General features: G+C 36.1%; 1 protein-coding gene across 2 annotated transcripts in view; it reads right to left on the bottom strand.

The window, feature by feature from the left end:
* Positions 1-1,943: 1,943 nt before the first annotated feature.
* CDH18 (cadherin 18) overlaps positions 1,944-21,922 on the bottom strand; it is a gene marked incomplete at both ends in the record, with an annotated part of 154,762 nt that continues 134,783 nt past the window's right edge. Inside the window, 4 exons of one of the 2 annotated variants that reach the window (XM_079533782.1) lie at positions 1,944-2,434; positions 3,997-4,248; positions 16,210-16,327; positions 20,968-21,089. In XM_079533782.1, the coding sequence (XP_079389908.1) occupies positions 1,944-2,434; positions 3,997-4,248; positions 16,210-16,327; positions 20,968-21,089 (983 nt within the window). Of the gene's footprint in view, positions 2,447-3,996; positions 4,249-16,209; positions 16,328-20,967; positions 21,090-21,922 lie in introns of both variants that reach the window. The other variant, XM_079533781.1, reaches the window with a different exon arrangement.

Genomic DNA, 21,922 nt, shown 5'->3' on the forward strand with positions numbered 1-21,922 from the left:
AACCTGCTGATCTTGTGGGTCTTTTTCAAGTTAAATGATTCTATGATTGTAGGTAATTCTTTCTCTGCCAGTCTGAATCTCTCCATACCAGCCCAAAGTGGACAAAACAATACACAGCTTCTGCCCTAAACAGTTTCTCTATGAAATGCATACCATAAAAGCCCACATTCCTAAGTAGAGCTCCAATCATTTTAAAAGCTCTAGACTTCAGTAGATAGCAAACCTATTCAGTCATAATCCTTCATGGCTGTTAATGTTACAGCTAGAAAGATTATCATGGTGAAAACAGGAAAAGAAACAAACAGGGAAAGAATGCTCACCCATATCTAAAGATCTAAGTTCACAGAAAAGAATCCCCAGAAGAAGGATCTCTTTCCAGAAACCCTTTCCTAGTGGCAGTCAGCCCTTAAATGGGTTTACTGCCAGTCACACAGCTGAAATGCCTTCACCTGTGCTCCCATGGCTGATTCAGTCCTTTCCTCAGGTGATCAATCAGTGGTTCAGGCCATGAATCAACACTTCCCACACAGTGGGATACTGTGTTCTCCTTGTTCTCTCATAGTATTATCAGAAGACAGAGAAACAAAAGGTTAAACTTTCAAAGAAACCAAGCGGAAACATAAATCTTACAGATATTAAGCAGCCTAAAGATCAAGTTCTGCAATGCAATGCAATGCAAAAAAAAAAAAAAAAATTACTAACACAAGAGATTGATTTATTTCATCCATAAGAAATCCAAAATGACACATTTTCTTTCTTTCACCCTCCACTGGCTTAAGATGTTTATCTTCCCATGATGTTTGAAATAGGGAGAAAAAAGGTTTGTTCTGCTTAGATAGAAATTACTCTAAGACAAATTAAATATCTATATATTGAACAAGAAAAACAAGAAAACAAGCATCATCATTTTGATCACCTTGTTTAAATCTTGTGTCTCACTAGCAGCAATATTTTGCTTTTAGACACACACACAAACAGACACATTATGGTTAAGCACACTGTCATAAAGTGACTTTTGTAGCTCTTGGATTAAGACCAGCAAAAGACTTCAAAAGTTCTGTCTATTGCCGTAAGTGAAGCACAGTGAACCGAACAACTGCATACTTTAATTGTGCTGCCATTCTTGTTTTTACTGAAAGAACCCACACTTCATCTGCTCTGCTGCATAAAGAGTACTTCAGATTCATTTACATGAATGATGTTCCCATGAAAAGACAAAAAGCACACACATTGAAGACAACGCTTCTTCCAGAGTGAGTCTGGGGTTATGGTCTAGCATTGTGTTTGCACTGACAGCTAAAGATGCTCTCCCTCTGCTAGCTGGTTAGGGATAAAAAGATTATGAGGGACATAATGAAATGACATTTTCACATTGCAACCTGCTAATTCAAACAGATTAAACCATCAAAGGACCATTTATTTTAGAGGACAGGTGTGGATTATCACTGCTGTTAAAGGAAAATGACTCCTAGGACTTCTCACACTGATAGTAAACCCCATTAGCTACCTTACATTGGGATCACAAGGCCGAGAGCACAGCTAGCAAGGCAACCTCAAAACCATCTGCAAATGATTTGCTCTTCCATTAGTTATCTTTCTAAACAGGAATGATCAGAAACATACTGTAGTTCAGAGATGTTAAGCATATTGCAATAAAAGTGTCATTGCCCGGCTTTCCTTTAGGTACTGTTACAGATGCAGTACCATAGACTTTATTGAGCAATTAAAAATATACACAAGGGACAATTGCTTCTTTTCTCTGTATTTTTCAAAATTTTACTTTCTTCCAATTGGAGAACCCAGTTTCAAACATGAAAAGGGCACTTGTTCTACAGTAACTGTGTACAACTTGCTCGGTTCCAAGCACTGTATTCATTTGCTGTCATCACTGTTGTCGTTCTACCTCCAGCTGTTTAGGAATTTCTCTGTTCTGGGAATTACAGCTAAGTTGTTCTTTCTGATTCTATTTCCCCATAGAGTTCAGCTAGCTTCTTGAACTCAGGCCCCCAGTCTCCAAGGTAATTATAATCCTGGTCAGACTGTGTCGTGACTGAATCCAGAGAGCTGATAGATCCAGCTTCCGATCTATGGCCCTCATAGGCATATGTCTGTAAGGAGTCATATGGGGGCACACTGGGGTCCAGATCAGCTTCTGCAAGTCTTTGTTTAATGAACTCCTGAACATTTATACTGTCAAGGCTTGAAGAAGGATGATGCCTGGGTGCAGGCTTAACTTCAGGGCGGACATCTCTCCGATACTTTAGCTCTTCTGCAGCTGATGGATTACGTAGTGCAGTGATATCAAATGCTTCTGTGTCTTCTTCTCCACCGCCCTCATCGTCATATGTCACAACATTTTCTCTAACATCTTCTTCTGAAATGATCAAAGGCTCCTTCTTGCTACGTCTTAGGGTGATGAAAAGGACCACAATTGCTAAAGAGAAAACTGCAGATTTTAGATTAGGTTTAAAGTTTACAGTTGAGGTAAGTAGATATATGCTACAAAAACAGTAGCTACTAAGTCATGAATTGAAATACTTGCCAGCTAATATTTGTATTCTGATGTTATTAAGCTGGCCTTGAACTGGAGTATCGTAACATTAGGCACATACCCAATTTGGAAAAGAGCCTACTTAGAGTCCCTAAGTGAGCAGTACATTTTTTGTGTAATGTTATACGAAATTATATGAAGATAGATTACTGTATTCCCAGAAAGCACTCACGAATTCTACACAGTTGAGTTTTGACATAGCAAAATGCCAAAAACAACAAATAAAGATCACACATAATTAAGGAGAAATTTAATAATCCTACTGTGGACTGTACTGGAAGGACAAACTTCCAGTACAGCCTGGTCTTCCAAAGGGCCAGTAAAGAACACATTCCTATTTACTTTGCAGGAATTTCTACTGTTTCTTGAGCCAATAATTAAATCCAGTTGTTAAGATTACTAGGGATCTCATATCGGACACAAAAACAGATAATATACTAGCAGTTAGATGAGAAAGGAATAACTAAGGGTGACATTTTTGGGATGCATTGTTAAAGGCTTTCTGAGCTTCATTAAGACTAATATTCAGCATTTTACATACAATTAAAATGTACAAGCTTTATTTTTTTCTCTTATGAATGTTCAATCTTGTATGATAAAATACTAGATTAAAAACCAAATATATTACTGTACATTTTAAATCTTTTTTTTTGCAGAAGGAATTTCTGAAGTAAGATGTGAGAGGTGCACTTTTAGAAAACGTTGACTCTTCAGAAAAAAAATCCTCAAAGTATCCTATGTGAGTCACCATGCAATTCCTACTATTTCTTTTTCCAGCTCTATTAGAATGCAGAGAGACACCTGAATAGATGAATATTACAGAGATATGTACCCAGCAAGTTTTGCCTCTGCCACAAAAAAAAATAATTAACTAATGGGTAACATTTAAATTGGCCCGAGTAGGAAAAAAAAAGTGGAAAGAAAACACACTTGCAAGGACATTTATCTAATGGAGCCATCATATTATCTCACATGTCCCTTGCCCCCGAGGAGTATGTTGTGCACTGCTATCAGCTTATCTCACAAAGGTAATTAATGGCTTTTGTATAGTGCTAATGGTGCTTCTTACAGTGTAATGCATTTCAAAAAGCTTTCCTCATCATCTCTTTTCTATCATTTTTTGCACTGTTCTAGGCATGGAATTAGCCAGTGGTTTTTTGAAATCTTTTCAAATTACAGAAAAATGGTCTGCAGTGCTAATTACTTGATAACCCCTGAAAAATTATTTCTAGTAGATTCCAGATATTCATGAATGTGCTTTAAAGGCTTTTTTTCCTATTAATTTTAGCCGAACCTTTCCCCTCTAATCACAGCTATGTGTTTCTAATTACTTCCTTCTACCAGGCAGCTTCTGGTTCAAAAACATATCATATTAAAAATTTCTGCCTTGTCACATTCATAGAACCAGCAGAAGATGGCAGTACTTAATATTGAAAATGACTTACCAAGAAGAATGACAACACAGAGCAAGATTGCAATTAAAGCTCCTGTGCTCAAGCCAGCTGAGGAGAGGAAAGCTTCAGCATGGCAAGTTCTCACACGTCCATCTCTCTCACATGCACAAACTCTAACAGTGAGAGTACTGCTGCTGCTGAGAGGGGGCACTCCACCGTCAGAAATCAAAATTGGGAGGTAATAGATATCTTGAGTGGTTCGACTGTATCTCCTTCGTCTTGTCAGGATACTGGCTGTGTTATCTACAATATCATAAAAAAGAACAGAATCAGAAGCAAAATGAAAAATATGATTGACCGTTCATTCCCCATCCAGCAGAAGCACCAGGCATTTTAATATTCCACAATCCTAATCTGTGAAAATACACAATCTAGATTAAAATTGAGTGAGTACCATTTCTGGTCAAAGGAGGAAAAAGAGGAGGCAGGAAAAAGTAACTAGAACTAAATAAATAAGCCTTATTTAAGCTTGTGTCTTAAAGTCAAACTGGATTTTGACAAAGATTTTGAACCCAGGTTGCAAGTGTTTTAATCCCATGATACACTTGTAAATGTGAATATCTAGAATTCTGCAAATATCTGTTGTGGAATTTTTCCACAACAGAAGTCCTTTTGATTCTCAAAAAAGTGTTTAAATGTCTCTACTAAAAGTTAAAATTAAATTTTCATATGTTAAGGTCTGTGACAGATTTTATAGATGAATTGAGCTTTCAGAAAATATCTGAAAGGACTCGTGCAGTAGGGAGATCAGGAAGAAGAGAGAGGTGGAAGGGAAGGGAGAGGGGAGTGGCAGAGAGTGCAGATACTAGATATTTTAAACTGATGAAGATATAAGGTAAATAAGGATGGTAGAGAGAAAGCGATGCAAAATTCTGTCACTGTTATGTTCATCTGGCATGTATTACAGTTAGTGAGAATACTAAAGCTTACTACATGCGCCCTGAAAGAGCATTTATGAGCACTGATTAGGATGGTAAACTGCCACCCATGTTTCTTCAAGTCTAAAAAATGTAAGGAGCATAAAGAGAATGCAGAGGAAGAAATGCTATGATAATATACAGTTACATCTTGATTTCAAATGTAATATTTCATTTTGATCAGTTGCCCCAACTTTAAAAGTATGGGCACTTCAACAACAGTCTGTAAGTAAAGCAAACAAAACTAGAGACTGAGATATTGGTAGTGTGAGGTGATCCAGAGAGAAATCGTGATCAAGAAGCACGGAGAGAGGTTGGAAGAAATATGCTCTCCCCTCGTTCCACTTGCACATGATGTGGATTTCCAACAGCAGGTTTGTGGTTTTAAAGATTTTTTAGAAATAACCAAGAGGTGATAAGTGCAAAAAAAAAAAAAAGTCTTCTGGATTTTTCTTCGTATTACAAAAACAAACAAACAAAAACGAACACAGAAAACTTATTTTTCCTTACCACTGCAGACACAGCACAAAATGTGTTTTCCATAAATTATGAAAAAATGAAGCCTGTGCCACTTTGTGAAAATTTAGCATGACAACACATTTAGTGTGGCATATTCCAGTCCATGGAATTGCTTATTTTCTGCACAGGTATTTGAACAGAGGGATTATTTTCCATCTAAACTGGGTGCAAACTATATACCAGATGATTATGTTTCATGCCACATCATCTGTCCAGCTCTATACCAAACTTTAAAGCATTAATTTTAAATCACCTCTCTACATTTTATTTTGGTGTATCACTGAGTAATAGTACTGATAATATCTGTTAGTGTAGCCTGAAGGCATAATATCATAATATATTTGGTAACAGCTTTCACATGAGAAATATGTTTGAAGTAGGAATTACCCATGGTCACAGAGGAGCCAGGCTTCTGACCCCAAAACTGCACAATGTCAGATTCTCCTGCATCGAACCTGATTAGCTCTCTTCTCCATCTTCCCTAATTCTTGCAAATCTTCAGTATGGTTATTTTGCTACAAACTCATTCAGTTTTGTTCTCATTTGCAATGGGTGCAAAATATGATTTCTATTTGTTTATCTGTTTTCAGTAGGCCTCTTCAACTTTGTCACGCCACAGTGCACTTTTGAGGACTGAAACTTGAGATTCATGCCAATTTCTTCCTCAGAGGCATGACACCAGCCACATACAATGTCATTCACATTCATTCAATTTACAAAACCCTATTTAAGCCAAGATGGTATGAACAGATAATTTTGTCACCTGAAACAATCTTATACAAAGCAAGATCACAACATTATGGAAATAAATAATATTTGCAAGAGTTTATAAAATATCTTTGATACATTCACATGCCATAATAAAAATATTTTCAATAATGAGCAGAAGACTTCCAACACAGAGTTGATAAAAAAAAAGGTAAATCACTTTTAACACAGGGTGATGAAAGGGATTCCTGTATAACTGAAAACTTAAGAAATGCAGAAAGATGTCTCTTATAAACATTCTGATAAACTTTAACACTATTCCATATTGCTTAATCTGGGCCTATGAAACCCTATTCAAAATGCTCTGATGTTCTTAGCAATGTTGAAATTTTTAATTATTAGGTTGTTAAGAAATACATAATTTCCAAGTTATTCTGCACCTAGACTAGGGAGTGAATTGTTGTATTTTATAAAAGAAGGAAGAAATCAAACTTGATAACACCAAGACTCAGACTACATTTATTTTATAAATAAAATTCTTCCCTAAAGCAGAGTGAGCAGTGATCTTTGGTCCATAATTACAGTCTGTGCCCACCTGGAGAGGTCTTACTTGGCTTTTCTGACCTAATTTTAAAATCCGAGCAAAAATCTCATTTAAGAAAATTGAACAAACTTGTTCTTTGATAAAAGTGTGGTCTATTTTTTGATTAAATGCAGTACCTGGACAATCAAAATGATATATTTTAAAATGCTCCTGAAAAAAACACATAATGTCGTGGAGCACAGATTGCAGGTAGATCACCTACACGGCTTTGAAATTAAAAAGCGGAGAGTAAAGTAAGCATCTTTACTTTAGCTGCAGAAAGTTTCAACTTTCTGCTACCTAATGTTGCAAAAAAAATATTAAAAAAAAATAATATTTAACCCATTTGCCACTTCTCCTTTTTTTTTTTTAATGCCTGGACTGTCAGTCCCAGCTTCCCTAATGGTGCTGCAGGTGTGGATAAAAGTCTTTCAGGGTTCAAGCAGAATACAAAATGACCTTCGGTTGGTTGGTCTGTCAGCTGCCAAAGCAGTGGCAGATTAGGCTCTGTATACAGCACAAGAGCAGAAAAAAAAAAAAAAAAACAACCCATAAATTTGTGATTAATAAGGAATTTCAAATGAATGCATATTTTGCATGAAAATAAAGTAACACACTCTTTATACACACAGTGCGATGACTGCTGCTTCTGTCTTTCTCTATGCAGGAAGAAATTTCTCATCATCATCTTCCTCATAAGGATGATAGACTTTACAAACTTTCTGGTTCTTCAGTATCCAATTTATAATTGCTTCCTTCCTTGAAATGCACCTTGTTACAACTTACTAGCAGAGCTCCTCTCTAACAATTTCCTTTTTTTATCTCTGTCATGGTTTCATGGTTTTTCATCAGTATTTCCACATCATGACATCATGTGGTACACGGGGAGTTAGAGTTAATGCTGCAGTTTCGTGGATTGTCAATATACTTCAGGAGTTCTGGTCTCCTGGAGTCAGAAGAGAAGAATGAACTACAAATCCCAGACTTCATTTTACCATTTCCGTTTTCCATTTGGAGGGAAAGATAAAACAGACTGGAAGAAACAAGACTTCCACTTTTTGCTCCCTGGCTGTTTTTACCCATGGCATTAAAGTAATGACTTTGGTTTTGGAAACTCTATCTTACCTTATTTGGTTTCTTAGATTCAAATACAATCACTGTATTCCAATATTGTACTATACTGTGCCATCTCACATTCTGCTACTATATTTAGTAATTTTTTTTTTTCTTAGCTCATTGCCTTTGTTATCATTTGTCCAGACCCCTTTCCCTCCCTTTTCCCTTTCCCTCCCCCCCTCCTTCCCTTTCCATGGCATGGGTCCGTGGGTCCCTTTGCCCCCTCATCACAGAAACTAGACTGAGCCGGGCTGAACCATGACAATCTTCTGTGCTCTGCAGACTGTTAAACAAAACAAGGCTGGGGAGCGAGTAAGATCTCAGAAGAGTGATCACTCACATTGCTGAATTTTAGCACTCTCCCTGGGATGCTGTTTGGGCCAGCTAAGAGTCTGTCACATAAAACCCAGCCTGACGCAATCGCATACAGCAGGGATCTTCCCAGCAGGCAGTGTGGACATGAGTGCACCAGTTTGCCTCGTGGTGAAAAAGGAAAAGGTGAAGAACCATTTCCTAACACCGAGCTGCCCCTCCCCTGACACAGCTCCATGCCGCTGTTGCTGTCACAGAGGGCAGAGCTCAGTGCTGCCCCGAGCTGCAGCTGCCATGAGGCTTCCCCTCAGCTCCTCTGCTCTGCGCTGAGCAAACCCAGGGATTACAATCACTCCTTGTATGTCTTGCCCACCAGATATATCACTATCTCTGTTGTTTTCTTTTGGACACATTAATTATTCCAACAGCCTGTGGGTCCTCAAGCATCCTCAACAGCTCTGTGCTAAACTCGCAGCACGTAGCTTCTTTTCATGCTATGGTAATACTGCTCTGTTGGGCTGCCATACAGCTTTCATATTATTTCATAACCTCATAAAAAACAAAACAACAACAACAAAAACATAATGATGAAATCTAAGCACCTTTGGGTCCTGAGGAGTTACAAGGACAACTGCTATGCAATTGTTACAGTCAGCCTGTGTTATTATGCTTCACTGCAAGAAAACAATCACAGTTCTAGCTTTTCTTTTAAGTTACATTTTTCAATTTTTTTCCTCCTCAGCATCAATACTGCTACAATAAACTATTGTCTACTGGTCACCTAGAATTTCCCCTGAAGTCATTAGAGAGGCACAGCACTCCCATGTGCACATTTTAGGGCACACACTTAATAGGAAGAGAAAGCAATTTCAAAAAAGTGGCATTTCTAAGGAGAATTCTATTTCAAGTTGCAACAAGTGAAGAAATGACAATCATACAACAAAGTTATCCAGAACTAATACCTTAAAAACCTAAGGATGTGTTCAAGGACTTAGCTTGAAACTTAATTCCCTATTTCCATATCCATAAGCTAAGCGTTAATATTAACGTCTGTCATGTCTCACATTCTAGAAGAAAAAAAATCTCAGATCTTATTCTGATAACTTCAATGGGTGACAGCAAGTGTTTTTACCAAGAATAAGAACAACATTTCATCTCTAATTAGAACTTTACATTATTTTTCTTACTCTGTTTACAAACCCTGAAGACTTTAGTTCAGCTACCTTGTCCATATATGCAAGAAAATTACACCAAATTTGTAGAAGCAAATCTTCCTGAGCTTGTACCCAAAGAAGGCCCAATATTCAAATTTGAACAGGAAAGCAAAAACTTCTCCTTAACTTCCCTGGCACAAATCTGAAAAAGAGTGAGCAAGTCAATGTTACCTTACAGCTACAGAGGCAATCATGAAAATACAGGCTGAAAAGAAAAGCATCACTAACCTAATATAAAAAAGAAAAATTGAGAATTCCTGAGCAGGAAAGGTTTCTGATAACTAAAAAAAAACCCTCAAAGTTTAGCCAAACTGCACTACCAACTGCATCCTGACAGCTAGTCTGATATTCTAAGCAATCATCTTTTATTAAATTGTTTACATTCTATATCAAAAACCATGGGAGGATCCATTGAGAGGGCAAGTAGGAAAACAGCTTTTATGAGAAGGGTCTTGACATCACCTGAAAAATCCCAAACTAAAGGTAGCCCAGTATGAAGACAGATGTCAAGAGCTTACTGAGAGAATTAAAAAACAAACAAACAAAAACAACTTTGTTATATCAACAGAACTAGTTTGAAAGATAAGAGAGAGGGGATTATGAATTGAGAAATTCCTTTGATGTCTGAAAATACATACACCAACCATACACAGAACACAAGTATAGGATAGTAGCAATAGTACTAAGATGCTGGGAACTGCAAATCTGATGATTCTTCTAGGCCTCGAAAGAAAATTGTTTTTCTTTACAGATTTAAACTGTGAACTTTGCTTCTGAAAGCTGGAAAAGAACCAGGACTTGCTGAAGATGAAAGGGCTGGCTGCTAAGGGAAAATTAACAGCAACATAGAGAAAGAATGACTCATCTGCTTCCCTGTGGTGTACACTGCCCCAGTGCACGACCACTAAGCCTTCTCACATTTGAACTGTTACTTAGCAAACACAGCAAGTTAGAACATAAGATTCCTCTTCTGTGGATCTGAGGTTACAGATGGGAAATTCTGCATGGCTGTAAAACAGCAGCTCTTCACACTCTGAAGATGTGGCAGTTTGTTAAGCCACACTGCACACTGCAGGCAAGGCTGTTATCACATTCCTCTTTCCATTATCTCTGTCTTTTCATGTTGAGCTTCTGAACAAAGACAAGGCAGAAAGGCATAGGGAAATCAAAGAAGCTGAAATACAATGATAACACCAAGGAAGGTGACTACTGGAGCACTTTGGAGAATACAAATTTATTTATTATTCACAATTTGAGAATTCCTTTGACACGTTATATATTGCAGGCAGGCACCAGAGAAATGGAAATTAAAAAATAGAGTAAAGCCTTGTTAATAGATTAAGACATGTTTTAATTTTCAGTTATAAATGTTCTAAAAGGTTGTAATTAATTAAAACCCAAACAAAATACATTGGAATGAGAGGCATTTCCAAAGTGAGAACATGTAATTTGTTTATGTGGAATTATACTGATAGACATTTATTTTTCATTTCTTTACTGATATCTCCTGGAAGTACCTTTTTGTTTTTTATTGGTTTCAAAGATGCAAAACACCAACAGGTAGCAGCACTGAAGTAGAAGGCATGAAGAACCTGTACACTATGAACTAACCTATCGGGTCAGTCTTGGAACCACTCTGTTTTAATCAAAGAAAAACTGAAGATGCTCACAGAGCTGAGGAAAAATTCCCTTTTTACCATTGTATGTTGATTGGTTGATAACGGCTCCCCAGGATGGCACTCAACCTGTTTATACTGACAGATGTTCTATGGATTGTGTTTGCAGTCTCTACATATAATGCTAATTTGCACTTTCTCAGATATTATTTATCTCTTCCACATAATTCTCCTACTGTTACAGCTTCTCTTCATTACAGGATGGTATTTCATTGAAGGGTAGTAAGAACATACATTACTGTGGAACCTGAGAGAGCATGCCACATCTTTGATATAAACAAAGGAGAGAATTTCATAAATGTTTCCCATTGATGCTGGGTAGCAAAGAATAGGGTTTAACTTGACCTTCAGTGCCACTTCAGATGCACTAAAGTGGTATGGTGTGAATGGCCTAAATAACAGCCATGCAAGGTAAAACTGATTCTTTTTCTTACTAAGTTTTGATCATTAACATGGGAAAAACACTCATTTGCATCACAGTCATGGTGGATGAATGCATTACTAATTTTGTCTTATACAGACACTGTAGAACTCAGCGTGCTCTAGATCTTTCACAAAAGCATTTCACTTCTGTGGATATTAAAATAACTTGTGACCACAACATTACAGAATATTAACAAAAAGAAATTCCCAAAGAGTCAGAATTAGAAAATCAGTGCACCTTTGTTTCAGTTCCAGAACATTCTTTATTACGGTGCCATTTTCAGAAAGCCAAATCTTTGAGAAAAGTGGGCAGATGGGAAAAATAAAATTGCAATTTTAATATTTATTTATTTATTTATTTATTTTTGTGAAATGTAACCTATGTCCTGAAGAAATAAAAGGAAAGCAGAAAAAATCCTACACATTCTGAGTTGCTCTTCCTTGAAAGTAAGATAAACTTTGTCTAGCTTCAAAAGATTGCAGTCAAAACTTCCAAAGGCAAGATAATGTACAAATCTTTTTGGCAGTGTTGGGTGAATTTGTACAGTCTGCTCAAACCCTTACCGCCCAGGAAATTTACAGGACTCATTGAAGCATCCATTATAGACTGTATATCTTGTGAAAAAAAAAATACCACCAGCAAAACATTGCTTTACAGTGCGTAAAATTCATAAATGCTCTCTCGCACCGAAGTGACCTGTCCTCTGGGGATTCAACCTTTTGCTAAGTCTCTTAAAAGTGTGGCATAACTTCTGCTAGAGGTCTCTAGTGGGTAACAAAATTGGCAAGGAGAGAGAATATATATACATATTTTAAATTCAGGCAGTGAGAGAGACTGTGCATCCATGTATTAATGGATAGGGGTATCATAACAGTGAAATATTCTTACATGATTTTCCATCAAACTAATGAATTCTGACAAATATATCAACCATACTTTGACGATCTGGAAAAATACTATGATTCTTTCAGGACTAAAAAATAAAAAGAAGAAAAAAAGTGTAATTATTAAATTCAATGGGTTGAAAGGAAGCCATCTAGAGGGACTTTGGCAAACTTGAGACGTAGGTCCCTGTGAATCTCATGAAGTTAGACAAGGCCAAGTGCAATGCCCTGCACCTGATTTGAGATGGTCTCAAGCAGAAGAACAAACTGGGAAGAGTATGGATTGAGAGCATCCTGAGGAGAAGGATTTGGAGGTGTTCACTAATGAAAAACCCATATGAGCCAACAGTGTGTGTCTGTAGCCCAGATGGCCAACTATATCCTTATCATCAAAAGAAGAGTGACCACCACTGTTGAGGGAAATGACCCTCCCCCTCTACTCTGCTCTTGTGAGACCCCACTTAGAGTACTGCATTCAGATCTGGGGTCTCAAGGACACAGACCTGATGGAGTGAGTCCAGAGGAGGAACATGCAGATGATCAGAGGGCTGGAGCACATCTCCTGTGAAGGGAGGCTGAGAAAGCTGGGGTTGTTCAGCCTGTAGAAGAGAACTCTCTGGGGAAACCTTATACTAGCTTTCCAGTGCCTAAAGGGAGAAAGGGGATCTACAGGAAAGATAGGGAGAGATTCTCTCTATCAGAGAGGGAGTGTAGTGTTAGGACAAGAGGTAACAGCTTAAGACTAAAAGAGGGTAGATTTATATTGGAAATAATTAAGAAATTCTTTACTCAGGGGGCAGTAAGGCCATGAAACAGGTTGACTGGAGAAGTTATAGATATTCCATCCCTGGAAGTGTTCAAGACCAGGTTGGTTGGGGATTTGGATAACCTGATCTAGTGGAAGGTTTACCTGCCCATGGCAGAGGAGATAGGTCCATTACAACCCAAATGACTGCAGTTCTACAATTCTATGAAACAGCTCTGTTCTGAAGAGGCTCTTCCATCATAATGCCCAGGCAAATTTTAAATTGACTTGCAGTAGCTGACATTTCTGATGAGGCAAAAACTGCAAATTTAAGGCATTACACAAAAGTGATCTGGATTTCTAAATTATCTATTGCAACATAGTAAAAAATAATGTCAGAAGAACATGTACAACAAATAACTCAGATACGTAACATCAAAATAGCAAGAAAAAAGGCACTTCCAAATTAAATAACAATTTGGCTGTTCAGGTTTTAGTAGAAATTGCAACACTTCCCTGGACAGAATAAATTGTAAACAGCCCTGTTTTCATTAAAAAGCCATCATAAGTACAATTCTCAAACAAAGAGGTATGTTTCCTGGGTTTGCTTTCTAAAATTGCAGACTTCAGGGAATGATTACAACCTAATGCATTTTCTTTGTATTGCAAAGAAATTTTATAGCCCTGCTTGCTTACACGGGTATGGATACTGCATCATTTTGCTGGCTGTCCTCTTGCTCATGCTCTTAATTTTTTTTTTCTCTCTGAACTGTCAAAACAAAAAACTTCAGCAAGCAAATAATGTACTGTAGCACAAGGTAGTCAGCAGGGAAAAAAATATCCTATTCTGTATTCTCTATATTTTTTCTCTAAAATGAAAATCATCAACATCATCAGAATCCAGAAGGTGATCTAACCAATTCTTAGGTTCAGATAGACTACATGCTAGATATAGTCCAATATTGTCCTCAAAGGGTTTTAACTTCTGTATTTTGAGGGTATGTACTCAAGGACTGAAGCTTTAAAACCATGGATTGTTAACGAGCAAAGGCTCAAGCTCAGACTCAAGGGAGATAATCTTACCTGGTCACACAGTCAATTGTATGGACTGACAGTTTAATATCTATTTCCCATGCTGAAGCAATGGGATACTACTAATCTGAATCATACGTATGTTGAGATTATGCAGGTACACAGGGATAAATTAGGAAATGTTATGCTTGTGTAACTCTTCTAGATTTCAGTGAAAGTGCATGGATGTGTTAAAATGTAAGGATCTAATTTACTACTGTAGAGTCTTCTGATCTTGTAGCTGTACTGATAATAGAGTAGAACAGAACATTTATGCAATAATGCAGCTCAAAGTCAGAGCAGTCTCATGTTGTTTAGGGTTGTGAAAACAAGGGAAGAAAATGTCTCCTGAGATTTTTGTGAAATTAATCCTTTGTCCTGTAAAATAAAAAGAGAGGATGACCTGATTCAAAAAAAGTCTGCAAGAGAAATATAGCTTTGCATTCACAGATAAATCTATCACTGACCACCACATTCAATGCAATGTTGAGCTTTTGTTTTTCAGCACTTTGCAAAATACTGAAAACTCTCTTAAGGCAATTGTTGGCAAATTTCTACAGAAACAAAACAGAACAAAAGAAATCCTAGAATCCCAACCATTATTGGATTATTAAATCCAGAAATAAAAAAGCAAACTTAACAAACATAAGAAAAATTTATGCCCACCATTTCCTGGAATACAAAATAACAGAAATCCAATTTCTGAATAGAGACAGGGACAAGTGTGAATGGAAAATAACTGGCTATAGTGAACGTGCTTAATCAATTTAACTTGTATTGTACATATAGAGTATTTTATCACGGAGAAAAGATAGCCCAAAATGGCAGTTTTAAAACAGAATCAAAAGGTAATATGTTGAGTAAAACTGTAACAATACTTTAATTTTAAAGTTTTCTGGTTGTTCACCAACTTGAGTTTCTTGTTATGATTTAAGCTAAAATATCTTTGTATATGCGAATTAGAAACTGTATTATTGGAGTTTCTGTTTGCCTTGTAGTTTTATGTATGATGTTACAGAAAATGCATGCTTATTCTTTATCTTCTTAGGTTAAACAAAAGACTATTTTAATACTTTTCTAATATTGATAGATGAATTTATTTTTTCTGTGCTAAGAACAGTTAAACACTGGAACAGATTCCTAGGAAGATTATGCAGTCTCTCTTCCTTCAAAATATCTTTGAAGAATAGTTTCGTTTGTACAGTGATGGAGCTAATGCTTCTCAGTCATTAAAGATGTGCAGTGATCTATAAGATCTCAGAGTATCCCATGGAATTTTGCAAAAATACAACTATGCAAAAGCCAGCTACTACCTATTTCCACACACAAGAACACAATACACTCTTACACCAAAAAGTCCCTGGAGAAAGCAACAGACAGGCATTTTAAGTTTACTTTCATTTTCAACAGAGTGAAAAATAGAAACAATTACATAAATGGTATGGTTGATTCTTCTTGGGTTATTTTATTTTATTTTTGAAAAGCTAGATGGTTCTTTGTTGCAAGAAATGTTCAGAAAAACTCAGCCAGGTGACTCTAAAGGCAACTACTAGGTGCAACCCAACTACTTTTTTAGACATGCCTTATTAGGAAGAACATGAAGAGGTAGACTACCACTCAGGAAGCACTGAAAGACCTACTCTTGGTATCATATCCATAAATGCAAGCACAAATTCAACTTTTTATTCACCTTAAATTCTTAGTTCCTCCCCTAAGGAAGGCAATAACCGTGAAAGTACTCACTCAATACTACCTACCTAGAAACAGATGGAAATGTCAACACTTATTAATTAATCCACTTTCTGGAAACATTTGTGAATATTTGAACTACAAATGCTAAAATGTATAAAGGAAATAGAGTATCTGATTATTCATAATTTGCAGTATATTCTATGCACCATGACCTTGATATTAACCAGTTTGATGATGACATACTAATTTTCCCCTTCTGTCAAGAAATGCATGGAGATTACTCTGTTAAATGAGACATCCCAGACAAAACAGAGATCCATTTTGTACTGTGTGTTTGATTTACCTTCATTATCCTTTAGAGTAAAGTTGGGATTCAAAGAAAGCCCTTCATCAAGAGAAAAATGGAATCTGGCCCCATTTGCAGAGTTATCTTTGTCAGTTGCAGTGATGGTCTGAATTACCTGAAATAAAAATTAACAATGAATGTGCTGAAATTTAAACTTGACCCCAATATTACCTGACCTTAGTAGAATGTTCAAATTTTGCTTATTTTAATTTTCTACTTGACTGCTGCTAAATTCAACAGATGATATGATTGGGTCATTAGCTTGATTCTTCTAGCATGAAATGTTTCAGGAGCTAGATAAAAGCATCTAAAGCATCTACACTTCCCAATATTCGGATATGGTACAGACATGGAGATTTTCACCATCTGCATTACCTCTTATTGACCTTCAGAATTACACTTTTGCCTAGGCTTTAATTAGAGCCTAAATTCAGGCTGAACCAGAATGGTCTGTCCAGTGCACCATCTTGCTTGACATTCTAACAATGAGATGTACTTCAGTACTGGTTAGGAAAAATAATCTTTTTAAGGAAAATGGCAAGCTCTGTTCAAAATTTTGGGTAAGAATCAGTTTTTAAATTGTCAGAAAATAGAAAATAAAAAACAGCTGCCACTCCTGGGTATAGTTTGATTTGCCCCAAAGGAACAGAATTAGATGTAGCAACTATGTACAGGAGAGGTATTTTTGAAAGGTAAGACCTCTACCTTCAAAAGCCCTGATGATTTTTAAAATTTACTTTCAACTAAAACTGAGCTAAGCTTTTGGAATCTGTGACCAAGCAATATTTCTAACTCTACTTTCATTTTCATGCTGGGCCTGGAAGCTCAAGTGATAAAGTAGAATTTAATAAAAGTTGTTCTTGTGATATATCCAGTGAAGCCCACATAGAGTGCTGCATGGAACTGATAGATATCCTGAGGGAAATGTAAAAGGGGGAGGGAGAAAGGCTCTTTTCATGAGAATTTTTCTGTTCAGTGTTCAGCTGCAGTCTGCCCGGGCTGAACCTGAAGCATAAACAGTATGGGCTCCAGAGGGTTGATCTATTTTGAAATGAAAAGGCAGCACACAGTTCTCTACCACCATTCATGTACAAGAAGCAAAACAAATACATTTTAAAGCCAATAGACTACAATGATTATTCTGCTGAACATATACAAGATAATATATTCTATAGACTGTGCTAGTTTTAAACAATTAGCAATACTGCTGGATAACTACAGAGAATATTTTCTCATGGTACTTTTTTACTGACCTGTAGAAGAATAAGATCAAATTGAAATGTCTATAATCATGAAGTTTTCCAAAGACATGATAATACAGATGAAAATGTTTGGTAAAAGCTAGTTGTTCTCTACTGAATTTTGAAAAAATGAATATAAAATTGAAATAATTACCATGTAAAAACATTTATTTACCCTAGATACATATTTTAAGTTAATAATGTTCACAAGTTATGAGCAAAGCAAGACAAAAACAGGAGTTAATGTAAGTACATTTTCAAGACAATCAATTTCCATTATTACTCAAATACCAAAAATACAGTTAAATGCAATTCACAGCTGCAATAAATACAGACCAGAACTTAAAAAATGTGAATTGCTAAATACTGCTCATATATCATACATGCTCATACGTAATCATCATTGAAAGATATGTCACTTAGCTATGTACTTTCAGATTTTATTTGATGGCCTCATAGATAAACTTTTGTCCTGTTGTCCTCTCTTAAATCAAATGTTCTATGATAGTTTACAGAACCTGGCTTCAAGAATATGTTTTTTTTTTTTGCAAAAAAGATACTTTTGATCAAGACCCCACTACCAAAAGACTAAAATTAATGAATAAGATGCATTAAAACTCAACATTCTACCTACTTTCTTACACGTGGAAATTTGAGTATCCCTTGAATACATCAACCTGTGTAAAAAGTACAGCATCAGATGGTATAGAAACTATGCTTTTCCAAGTGAAAAATGGACAGTGTGTGTGTAATGGAATAGGTCAAAAGAGCATCAGAACGATTCTTAAAAGAAAAATGGCCATGCTCTTTCTGAATAAGCCCTTGTTTTCCAAGGGAAAGATTTTGAAGACAGTCTTTTAGAGGCGAAGAACAAAAACGTGCATCTATCTGACATCCATATGCACTCCTAGCCCTTTTCTAATTAATAGGCCAACTAATTATTAGCTTAATAACAGATGTTAACATGCACCTTATCAGAGTTGCTGATTAAAATAAAAATGTAGACAGAGAAACTCATCTTCTGTAATCCTCACTGACACCACTGAAGAGATTAAACTGAAAGGTTATGGTATTTTTTTTAAAGGTAAGAGTTGTCCAGAAGAAAAAATATTTCAGTAATAAAGAAGTAATTGAAAAGGATATAGAGCAGGAATTCAGTCCAGCTCAGTTACTTTTCAGAACTGAATCAATAAACAAGTAAATATACATACGGCCAATTTATAGCAGAGGTGTGCCTTGCCAGCTATGATTCACTTCCTTCGACTATTAGAAATAACAGTGCCCAGGATAAGGCAGCTCTTCTTGGCAGCACAATGTTTATACACCCTGATTCTGAAAAACTGTTGTGTGTTTGTACACGTATGCATGCGTGTTACTTACAGTAATACATAGTGTCAGGGAAATTACATTTCATTAATACCATATTTTTTTCTATTATTCTTCTGAAAAACACCCAGAAATAATGTTATTTTTTGTCATCAACATGACTAGTAGACCTAGAGAGACATTTTAACAACCTAATACTCTGTCAGGACAAGCAGTGAACTTGGAAACATTCAGAAAACTGTCAGCATTTCACTCCCGCAATGTTCATAACAAAACACTTGAACTTTTTTTAAACCACTATTTACTCTCATGTTCTTAAAATTAATAAAATGAGACGTGCTTTAAACAAAGGAAAATTTCTTTTGTAATGGCACTTCATTGAAGATTCTGAAATATCATTCTTCTCCACTGGCTGTATTTCACAACCATACAGAAAACGAGTGTATTTCTAGAACTCAGGGTTCTCCAACTCTGTTTATTATCTAAGATCAAAATCACAACTGCTTCATTTACATTAATATGTATTATCTATTAGGCTTCATCTGAAAGCTGCTGAAGATACAGAATTTATTTTCTCAGTGACTACTAATACAGAAAAACTATCACTTCACTGTGGAAATTATCATCTTCTCAAAAACATTTTTGAGATGCTTTAGGGGGTTCACTGAAGTACATTTTCTTATGTTGTATTATTATTATTTTGGAAACTAAATAAATTGAGCTACTGAGAGAAAAAGAATCAGGAGACCGATTCTGTCTCTGATTTCTCTCCGTAGATGCCTCTCCTGAAAATAAATAGGCAAACACAAAATTTTGTTAATGACAAAAAATCAGTTTAATTTATAATATATATATAATAAGTATATGTATATATACATATATATATATACATATATATACATAAAATAAGTTATATATATATATATATTATAAGTATATAATAAATTCAAAATAGATGTGCTAGGACAAACGCCCTCAATGGCTATGCAGCTTATCTCCTTAGATTTCCTGAAGAAAGAAACAAGAACTCATACAGGACAGGGCAGAGCTGCAGCCCAACCTCAAACATCAGTCAAGTAGCTGTGCCTGGCAATGTCTGACAGAATTTATTCTTTAGTGATATTTTGTACTACTCATTCTTACCAGATGATGGATAATTCAGAATAAATGCTGCCTTTGTAGTGATTCAAAACTATTCAGCTCGACGTGTTTTCTAGCACATGGAAAGTTGTCTTATTCTGCAATCTTTGCTTATTTGTTCTTCTTTAATACTTGTTGTTCATTGACTTTTTTTTCCTTAAAATAGTTGTCTTCTGAGCGAGAGCCAGGTGCTTTTTGTAGTTGTTTTCATGTGTTTTGTTTTGTTGTTGTTGCTTTTTTTTAATAGCCCAAGGACATCACAATCTCTTCTGAAGCCTAGCTGTATACTAAATATAGAAGTCAAAGCATGTCTCATACAGTCTTGACGCAAGCTCATCATTCCAACCTACAACCTGTGTAATAATGCATAACTGCCATGAAGATCTGTGTAACAACTCAGTCTATGCAAAGAAGGTACTTCTGGTAAAACAAAACAAAACAACTTGGTAAAGTTCTCAAACTATGGACCACAGTGAAATGCATTAACCAGTGGCAGCTGGAAAGTAATTGTTTTTCAGTTCGAATTGCAACCTTCCCTCTGCTCATAGTTTTGGAAGAACTGTTCAGCATATTTTCCTTGAAGACCCTTCACAGTCAGGTTCACCCTCATTTGGCTTTCCATCTGAACACTTCTGAGCAATTAAACATGCAAAAACTGAGGACAGCAGTCATGCTAATCAGTCATTCCACTAAGTTACATTTGAAACCTTTCTCTCACATGGCTCTTAGTGAGAGCTGTTAAATCTGCTTTATCCATTTTTAGAGTATAGTGACTTTTCAAATTCCATCTGGCAAGATTACGGTTTTTGTATTATATTTTCTTGAAATAACAAGAAAATACCTTGAATGAATTCCCAATCTTCTCCCTTTAGTCTAATACAGTTAAAATACAGATTAATACATTTTAAAAGTTGGGTGAAATGTGAATTATGAAAATGAAATCAGAAAGATCATACGGCGTGTGATCAAAACAAAGTTTTAACACTTGCAGCATTAACAAATGAAACAATTCTTCTTTCACACTGAGAAAAAGGTAACTGAGAGTTACCTGACCAGGCTTTGCATTCTCACAGACCACTACGTCATACTCTCCGGCGAGCTCTGGAGGATTGTCATTGACATCCAGGATTCTAATGCCAACTGGAACATGGCTCACTAGCCCAGGATTGTCTGAAAAATATACAGAGGATATTTATATATATTCAATATTCATATAATTAATTACATTATATATATATAATTTTCAATATTATGCAATATCGAACTTTACATAGATATTATTTTACAAAAACAATTCAAATGATGTTATATATGTAATATTCAATATATTGTGACATCCTCAATATACAGTGACATCCTCAATTAAAACATGATTTCTCAACACAGCAACTAGATATAGTTGCAAAACTTTAAGTAATAAGATCATGAAAGATGATGTTTGCTGAGCTTCACTTTTTGAAAAGAAATAGGGAAGAAAGCATAGTTAGTTATACCATAGCAATAAAAATACAAGGTACTCTGAGAATGAAGTAAAAGGCTGTTGGTGCTATTGCACGCTGTCAAACTCTATGCAAGAAACGACTGATTATTTTTCAATTAACATCAAAGTGTAATCACATTAAGACCTTTTACATTTTTCTCAGTCCCTCAATGAGTTTAGGAACTAGGAAGGCAGCTCCAAAAGTACTGCCTATTTTATGATGTTGGTTCATGACATCAGAGGCAAATGTTGGTGGTATGGCAGCAGAGGCAGAACCTTCCTACCAACATTCCATTACATTGTGTTGCCATGTGACAGACAGTACCAGACGGGCAGTCTGACAAAATGGCATCAGACACGAAAGTATGGATGAAGCAAAAATGTATCACTGAATTCCTCCATGCAGAAATAATTGTGCCCACTGATATTCATTGATACTTGCCGAATGTTTCTGTAGATCAAGTTTGCATGTGAGTAGAGTGAGGCAGTGGTTTTCAGCAATGTGAAAGGGAAGACACATTCC

This window comes from Tetrao urogallus (assembly GCF_951394365.1).
Source record: "Tetrao urogallus genome assembly, chromosome: 3".
Lineage (NCBI taxonomy): Eukaryota > Metazoa > Chordata > Aves > Galliformes > Phasianidae > Tetrao > Tetrao urogallus.